This window comes from Dipodomys ordii, unplaced genomic scaffold, assembly GCF_000151885.1.
Source record: "Dipodomys ordii isolate 6190 unplaced genomic scaffold, Dord_2.0 Scaffold116, whole genome shotgun sequence".
NCBI classification, from domain to species: Eukaryota; Metazoa; Chordata; class Mammalia; order Rodentia; family Heteromyidae; genus Dipodomys; species Dipodomys ordii.
The window spans coordinates 3,559,864-3,569,169 of record NW_012267332.1 but is presented as its reverse complement, the minus strand read 5'-3'; the positions used below and the strand labels follow the sequence as shown (position 1 = coordinate 3,569,169).

The following is a 9,306-nucleotide window of genomic DNA, read 5'->3' as shown; positions in this document are numbered from 1 at the left end:
GCCATGAGATGAGTGCACTTTTGACAAAACTGGAATAAAACATTTAGGAAACTACTTAAATAAAAGGTATCTATGTACTTCATTTATCATTAGTGTCAATTTTATAGCTATTTTATAATTTATCCCAGACTATTATAAAATATATAAAACTGAGATATAAAGTATCAGCAATATAACTTTGCACTTAAATAATTTTCAGCTACAGATTTTGCTTTTTAGAAAATTTTCAAAGCAGCTGTTTTGTTTCTTTGTAAAAGGTTCTGTAAATGCACACTCGGGTCCCTGACGGACTGAACTGTTTCGACTTTCAGACTTTTCCAACATTTTAGTCTTCAGGTGATGGGACAAACGAATCTTTACTGTGCCTTGTTTGTATTTCCACATAGGATAATAGAGTTTAAAAATGTAAAAGAATGTATGTATGTATGCATGTATGTATGTATGTATGTATGTTTGTGTGTATGTTATATACATATATACACATCTTTTTGAATGTGTATATATATATTTAAAATTCACTAATGAGCTTTAAACTGTGGGGTGAATCTGTGAGATGAGGTAAGGAAATTTGGCACAATTCAAACAGTATCCTTTATGTTTTGGTAAATTGTGAACACAACGTATTTTTCCACTGTGATCTAAAGGTGCTATCCACAAAAGTGGGGGTGGTTAATAGCAAGAATCACTGGAATGTTTCTAGTAAATTAACAGGGACAAGCTCCCCCAAATACTCACAACCAAATGTTGATACAGAAGTAAAATATATATACAGTACAGTCACTTCTTTGTAGTTTGGCACAACATATTTCATTTTCCTTGTGGGTAAATAGTGCATAAACTACGAGTGCAACTGTATGACTTTTAAAATCTTTTACATAGAACATCAGATTAAAGTTTTTTTTCAAAGACTTAGTCCCACAATTTAAAATTCGTTTAAGCACTTACATGTCAACATACATACCACAAGGCATATTTTGAAAGAAATAAAACACAAACATCAAATGTCTTTCTGGAAAATGTGAGTCTCTTCTTCAAACACGGGTAAAACCCAAAAATGCTTTTTCTGCTTTTAGGAGATTGTAGTCAGAATCCCTGCAGAAAAAAATCAAAGAATTTATGCCATCTTAGTTAGTTTTAGTGTATGGCCCAGAAAGGGATCATACAATGTAAATCTGTTAATATCATACTAAATGCTGTATGATGCAGAAAGATAGAGTGGGGGTACCAGAAAGCACTCCCAATTGCCATGTGTTGAGATTTTGTTTTCCAACTAATGCTCTTTTCATTTAAATGATCTTGGCTTTTTGTTTACATGACTTTTAAATTCTGTTGTTCAAAATCTGTCTTACTGTAAAGCCCTTCCATTCCCAAAATCATTCAAGAGCATATTTTAGTTGTGGTTTCCTAAGAAGTAAAAATCGATGCTGGATAGCAGAAGAAAATGTTGTCTTGTTAGAGCTTATCCCAAGCCAAGCCTGAACAAAATTGCCCCAATCTTTTGGGCGGCTTAAAGGTATAGGGATTTTCATGCAATTTTTTTCTTTCATTTTTAATTTGACGAGAGAGAGAGAGAGAGAGAGAGAGAGGAGAGAGAGAGAGAGAGGAGAGAGAGAGAGAGAGGACGAGCTAAGGGAATGGAACAGTTTCTTTCATGCAAATTTTTGTTGTTAAGAGGGAAAAATATGAGGGATTGCGGGCTCAGCAGGTAGTAGGAAAGCCAGGAGTGCGCCATTTCAGCCATGTTGGTGCAGTATTACCTCAGTTTCTCAAAAGAAGTGGTCCCAGCTTCATCCTTATGGACCTGTTCTCGTTCCATGCGCTTTCCCTTACATTTCTCATCTCTCAGGGCCTTGGTGCTGGATTTGTGACGATACAACTTTTTGTGTGTAGGTACGTTATTGCCTAAAGTGCTCATGTTATTGTATTTTTTATCAAAGAAGGCAGAGTGAGAGTCTTCATTATAACCAGGCAGGTCTGCACGAGTGGGATCACCTATCACTGCTTTCCCATTGCTTTTGCTCACAGTTTTGATTGACCTGTGATTTTTGGTGGCTCCTGAGGATCCACTGTTGACCTTTTTCTTAGACTCCTGTGGTGTCCCAGCCAAAATTTTGAGAGTTTTTAATTTTAGACTATTGGACTCAGAGGAATAGAATGTGTTAGTATCTCCATGATGCTCCATGGGTTCCCAAAGGGGCTCTATGGAGGCCATCATGAATCTTTGTACATCTGCCATACCAGAGGCAATGTTAGACAAGATGTAGGAAGGCTCCTGAAATTCCCGTTGGTCGTCATCCAGGAGGTTGTTGGTGTGAGTGCCCACGCTCATGTCATTCCAACCTGGGCTGCTCTCCTTCCTCAAAGCCCAGTCTCCAGAAAGTCCCTTTTGACTTGGCATCTTCATAGGAGCAACAGGACCACCATGTTGGATGTTATCAGTCAATGTCTTCCCAGTGGAAGATATACTGTTGGTTTGGCTTCCCCCACGGCCAATGCCAATTTGCATTTTCTCCCCATTGATGGCCACCCCATATTTTCCTTTCTTTGTTGACTTAGGAACCTGGCGGGAGGTTTTTCCAGGTGGCTTTTCAGTGGCTTTGTTGCTGGCTTTGGGGGATTTTTTCCTGCTGTTTTTCTGAGAAGAGCTTTGGTTCACAGGCCCACCCTTGCTGGGTGTTGTTTTCTTTCTTGACTTTGACACTTTGTTGTTGGTATTTGTTTGGCCATCTGGATCATTAAACGTTGACAAGCAAGGGGTTTTGGGGAGCAAACTGACAGAATCCTCATCATTGAACATATGGAACTGGAACTGATGGTTATTTAAAGTAAATCCATCATCTGCTTCGACTTGTTGTGAAAGGGTACTACAGTCCCATTTGACTTTCTCCATGCTGCCCAATGGTCCCGAGACACCCTCTTGGAACCCCTTCATTGTTCCTAGTGCCTTGATACTCTCACATCTGGCAATCTGAGGGGAAAGACTGGGGGTGTCGGGTGGGGATATCTCGGAGAGAGAAGAGTGGCGGAATTTGTCAGGAGTGAAGTTGGAGATATCCAGAAGATCAGTGGACTCCTTCAGTGGTGCTATCTCATCAATGCTCTGTTGGATCACCAGTTTGGGGCTGCAGTGGGCCAGGAAATCATCAGTGATCTCATCATCACCATCCTTTTCACAGGACTTTAAGCTTAAGGAGCAAAAATTGCTTGAGCTGACAGAGAGTGGGGCCATTGAATCAAAGCTGAAGAGCCGAGCATCATCCACACTGACTGGACCCTGCTGGAAAGGAAAGCCGATCTCCCCATTAGTAAAGTGACATAATTGATAAGAGTCGTCAGATGGGAGCTGGGGGTCCTGCACAGAGGCATATAGGACCTTGTTGCAAGTACTGCCCTCACTATTGAGGCAAGTAGGACTATACGTCGTAACAATGAGGTTATTTTCCATGGAGACTACTTGGGAGGTTTCAAATTCACTGGATTGGTTTGAAGCTATCTCCCTGGAGACTTCAGCCATGAATTCCTGGGGGTCAGATGTAGCCTTGTTGGGCCACACATTGCCATAGTTGCTTGATTCCATTTTGAAGTTATGAGGTGATGGCTGCAGCTCAGAGTCAGAAGATGAGGACAGCACACAGTCCTGGGCTGGCTGCAGAGGTACAAACGCCTTTTCTGTTTGAGTGAGGCTGCCTTCATTTTGCTCTGGAGAATGGTGAGCGAAGTAGGAGATACCAGTATTATTTGACAAGTCAGAAGCATCTAACAATGTCTGCAGATACCCACCAGGGATAACAGGTATGTTAGTGGCAACATTAGCAGATGATAGAGGCATTTCAGAAGAGCAGGTGGTTGGCAGGAAAGTAGAATTCTTAGCAACCTTTGCCTCATGAAATTCAGACAGATGGGAACTGTTTGAGGTTCGGGGGATTGCTTCATTTTTTAAGTTAGCCTTGGAGGATTGCTCTTCCAATGGAGTGCTCATTTGAGCAACTGGCTTGCTTTCTTGTGTAACCTTGATTTTCTTGGATTTTAATCTAGCTTCACTTTTAAACTTGATTTTATTGAGGACTTTCCTTTCTGGTCCCTTAAATTCTGTGTCCTGGCCTTTGACTTTCACTGAGTCAAGACTTGGGATGTCATTTGCACAGCTGGGAGCAGCTGGAGGGCCTGACTTCGCCGCGCCTTTCAGTCCTCCTTCTTCTTTGCGATTGCTAGCTTGCCTCTGATCATTGCAGAAGGAAACTTGCTTACTACTTGCTGAAGTTTCCATGGATTGGATCCTTTGAATCCTGTGCCTGTTGCCAAGTTTCGATTTTCGTTTACGAGCAGGTGGCAGGAACGACACCTCAAAGCTACCTGGTTCAAAGCTTTGCTTTTGGCATAAGGGTGTCTTGATGGAGTCGGTGTTGCTGTTTCTCTGCTTTTTCTTCTTCTGCCAGAATCCCTTCAAAGGTGCCAACTTGGAATATTTGTTGAGCTGATTCTCACTCAGATTCACTGTTGTCTCACTGGCATCCACCTTACTTAACTTCACCAGCATGTTCTTCTCACCTTTAAAGCGATTGATAATGATGTATTTGATAATAACAGGGGGCTCCTTGCGGGTTACTTTTCTTCTCTTTTTGGGACACCATTCATCATCATCTTCCTCTTTGGAACTACCTGGCAGCCATTCCTTCTTCTCATTTACCTTCTCACCCTCTAGTGAGTCCACATCATATAGATAATCTTCACTGTATCGGACTTTTCTCTTCGCTCGTAGTCCATAGTTCTGCTGGGAGGAGGAGCTGCCAGAATTTGTGTCCCGAGCCATATAGCGGCTACAGTCTTTGATCTCCCCCATGGCATCATATGAGACCTCAATGAAGGAACTGTCATCGCTGAAATTCCCTGATGTCTCCAAGGAATTCGCAAGATGGTCCAGCTTTGGATTCTTAAATTGCCCCCCCTCAGTCCCACTGCAGGGTTTATTTAAGGCCAGTTTATCTCCATTGTCTTTTCCATCATTTTTCTCCACTGCTTTGTCTTCATGTTCTTCATCTTTGCCTTTCTTCTTGTCCAAGATTTTATCTTCTTCTCCCCAGATGATGCTCACATCGGGGACCTTGAATTGGGAGAGATCACTACTCTGCTTCAAGACCCCACTCTTAGCTTCCCGCTTAGGACAGGTAGTGAAGACACTGGGGAAAAAGTTGAATTGAGCATCTTCTTGCATCAAAAGGGTGGTCTTGTCACGAACATTGTCCTGAAAAGATTCATAGCGAATTTTCAGGGAGCAGACATCACTGCCCAGTGTCGACTCATCATCATCAAACATGTAGTTATCCACATCTTCTTCAGAGAATAGGTTGACCGATAGCTCATTCTTGGAACAGAGGTCGAGCAGTTCAATCTTGCTCTCACTAATGAAAGTCTCAAAGTAACCCCAATCCTGATTGGAATTTGCTAGCAAAGCTTCTTCTGTATTGCACTTATCTAACAGCAATGCTTCATAATAACTTTTCTGAGTTGGATCTTCCAAGTCGATGTCAGGTTTTTCAGCTTCTCGTCTATCTCCTGCCCTTGATTTATGCAGGGGGAAGCCTAGGAGCTGATCTGAAAGAAGCTGCTCTCCATATTTCATGTTTTCTCCAGCATTAATGCACTGAATCCCTATATCAGACACTGCACACGTTTCATAATCCCTGTTCAGATCGCTGACTTTCAGACTGATCCCTGGCTCAGGATCTACTGCCTCCTTAGATTCCATGAAGCAGCCCAAGCAAGTCCGGCTTGGCTGCATGAGGCAGTCTCCATTCAGAGCTGACATGCCTGCAGGCTCCATTATGGCAAATGGAGCTTTCTCACACTCATTGGGCAGTGACCATGTGTTTAGGCCTTTTGCAACTCCAGATGTGAGGGAGATGGCATTCACAGAAGCACTATTAGCGGCATGCTCAGGTGCTTCAATCAGACCCAAAGGGGAGGGAGGGTTCTGCATACAGGGCTTCTTAGAGGAAAGAGGCAGGAGACCCCTAGGAAACATCAAAGTCTCTTTTTGTACTGCTGGTATTGGCTGGATTGGTGCGGCAGCTTCTAGAGCTGCAAATGACTTCATTGCCACATCCTGGTCCTCTGAGTCTGGAGAAAAAAAAAGAGAGAAATGGCAGGAATAAAATTAAGGGTCTTAAACCAGACTTGCCAAATCTTTTTATCCTTGATCATATAACACAAACGAAACCTCTGTTTCCCTGGCTTTAGAAATAACTTTCATGCAAGTGAAAAACAATCATTTTTAGCCACAGCTCATTCTTCAGAAACAAGGGAAAGAATTGGACTGATTGATCATTTGATGTGGAAAATGACCAGATGGGACATTCATGGTTTTGATCTATGGGGCCCATCCTAGGGACTTACATTCTGGAAACTTGTAGTGAATCTAGAAATTGTAAGTGTCATGTCAGAGAATATTTCTGATTCACTAGTAATTTTGAGGAACTTCATCTGATACAGATAATTTGGAGGACAAATGTGTTGGATTTGATCACTCTCAAAGACTATTCTATCTCAGTGAAAGATATAAAAGAATAAAGTTGAGGATTAACATTAGTCTTAGAGCTATCCTGGACTCTACCTGTACCAAACTTTGTGTATACTGGAAATAACAAGAGCCTGGGAGAGATATTATATACTATAATTAAATTCCCTTACCATTTTCCTTGACCCCATTAATCAGGGTGTTTTCTCCATTGGCTGAGGCAGCAATAGCCTTATCTTGTTGGTTATCCATGAATGTAACCTCTTATTGTTTCATTCCAAGTCCAAATGCTGTCCAACCTGCACATTTCAAATACATAATAATAGTTATTAAATTCATTTGATTTTGAATTTTGCAGGTTATTTCAACTATAAAGTTCTTAAAATAATCATTAACAGTTACCTGCTTCCAGACTGGCTTTGTGACTGCTCTTGTTTTGGGCTCATAGTTTATACCTACTATATTAGCCAACTAGGAAACCCACACTTAATTAAACTCACGCTTAATGTAATTCATACATCCTAGGTACTTCTATTCCCTGTAGGTCATCATACTTTTAAAAATGGAAATGCAAGAACGTAGGCAAACTTTGTGTTTCCTCCAGACAGTAATACATTTAATGTAATCATAGCTGTCCAGTTAGGAAGGACACAAAACAAGACTCCAGGCAAACTTGAAATAAAGGACATATGAATGTGGAGACTTGTTTTATTTTTGTTTGCTTCATTTCTACTTCAGACCACATGTTCTTTACAAACTAGCTAATTCATGTCATAACATACACAATCTACCTTAATACCCAGATTTTTTCTGTGCCCTAAAATTTGGCAGCTAAGATAGAGAGAATTCTTCAGTTTCTTGATTTTTAGAATATTTTTTTAATTGTCAAGGTGATGTACAGAGGGGTTACAGTTACATAGTAAGGTAGTGAGTACATTTTTTGTCAAACTTGTTACCCCTTCCCTCACTTTTCTTCCCCTTTCTCTTCCCCTGCTCCCCCCCCAAATTGTACAGTTCATTTCCAATACATTGTCTTGTTAGTATCTCTGTTGCATTAGTTTACCCTTTGCCCTTTATCTCACCATTTTGTTGCTCCCCTTTGCTTCCCTACTTCAGATAAATGTATGTACAGTACCCAGGGTGCCAAAATCAATACAGTGACAACAGAGGATAAACCATAGGAAAAAAACCCCATAAAAGTAAAAAAGAAATCACATAGTACATTAAAAACAACAACAACAAAGAAAAACCTCTTATGTCCATGGATTTTTAGAATCTTAACTAAAAGTATTTAGTATTTCCCCAAGCCCATAGCAAGATTTTTAAATGTGAGTATAGATTTTTTTTCCAGTTCTAGGGCTTGAACTCGGGGCCTGGGTACTGTCCCTGAGCCCCTCTGTGCTCAGAGCTAGTACTCTACCACTTGAGCCACAGTACCACTTCTGGCTTTTTCTGTTGATATGGTACTGCGGAATTGAACCCGGGGCTTCATGCATGCTAGGCAAACACTTTACCAGTAAGCCACATTCCTAGCCCCTGATTACAGAGTTTTGAAAAGATGTCAGCATCATCTAGTACTTCTCAGGCCTGGTACACATATTGATAGCAATTCATCTCTTGCCTACCTACCTGAGTAGTAGGTGTATTCAAATGGAAATGGGGCCACTAGAGGTAGAGGAGCTAGCATGTGCCACTATAATGTCTATAGATCCTTATACATTCTATGAAACCCAATTCCTAGACATTCTCCCAGCCAAGTATCCTTCCTTTTATTAAAAATCACACATAGGGAGGGAAAAATTGAGAGAGACTGAAGGAAGGGGTGATGTCCAAGAAGCAATGCACGCTTTACTTCACTTATGTAACTGTAACCCTCTGTAAATCACCTTTATAACAATAACATTTTTTAAAAAGCACACATTAGCCAGTTGTGATGCATGCTTGAAATCACAGCAGTCATGAAGCTGAGGGAGGAAGATCTTAAGTTTGAGGATAGCCTGTCAGTCTTAATAAGTGAAACCTTATCTGAAAACACCAAACATGCATACATGTGCATACATACATGAACATACTGCTGCTAGTCAAGTGGTTATTGTGTGAATCTCAGTTGTATACTTATATCGTGTTATACAATCTCTGACTTATGATGACTCAAGACTATTTGACTTTGTGATGAGATGAAAGTGGTACATACTCAGTTGAAATTAGAAGTTGAATTTTGATCATTTTCTGGGTGGCACAATATTCTCTCATGATAGTTTGGCTGAGACAAGAAGTTGCAGCTCCCAGTTAGCCATGCAATCATGATGGTCAACAATTGATACCCTATAATGTATTATGTTGCCAGTGTGATTTTGTACTGTGGATGTTTTTATTCATTTTTCAAATTGAAGACTAGATTGAGGGTAGTGATAGGAGGGAAAAACTGGGAGAGACCGAGGGAAGGGGTGACATTGCCCAAAAGAAATATGCTCATTACATGACTTATGTCACTGTAGCCTCTCTGTACATCACCTTTATAATAAAAATAAAAATAAAAGACCCCCCCAAAAGACTAGAAGCATTTTGATTTTAGCCATTCTAACTGGAGTGAGGTGGTATCTCAATGTTGTTTTGATTTGCATTTCTCTTATGGCTAGGGAGGTTGAGCATTTCTTCATGTGTCTATTGGCCATCTTTCTTTCCTCTTCAGAGAAATTTCTCTTTAAGTCTTTAGCCCACTTATTTATTGGGCAGTTGTTTCTTTGAGGATTTGTTTTTGGGGATTTAATTTTTTGAGTTCCAAGTATATT

At 40.6% G+C, this 9,306-nt stretch overlaps 1 protein-coding gene across 1 annotated transcript; it reads right to left on the bottom strand.

Annotated features, from left to right (window-relative positions):
- Positions 1–579: 579 nt before the first annotated feature.
- On the bottom strand, positions 580–6,813 carry Kiaa2022 (KIAA2022 ortholog). Its single transcript, XM_013028919.1, has 3 exons — positions 6,688–6,813; positions 1,758–6,117; positions 580–1,092 (listed from the first exon to the last, which is right to left on the bottom strand). Exons 1-3 carry the CDS (start codon positions 6,764–6,766, stop codon positions 1,032–1,034), a joined length of 4,500 nt encoding a protein of 1,499 aa, XP_012884373.1. The 5' UTR covers positions 6,767–6,813; the 3' UTR covers positions 580–1,031.
- Between the last annotated feature and the right edge of the window lie 2,493 nt (positions 6,814–9,306).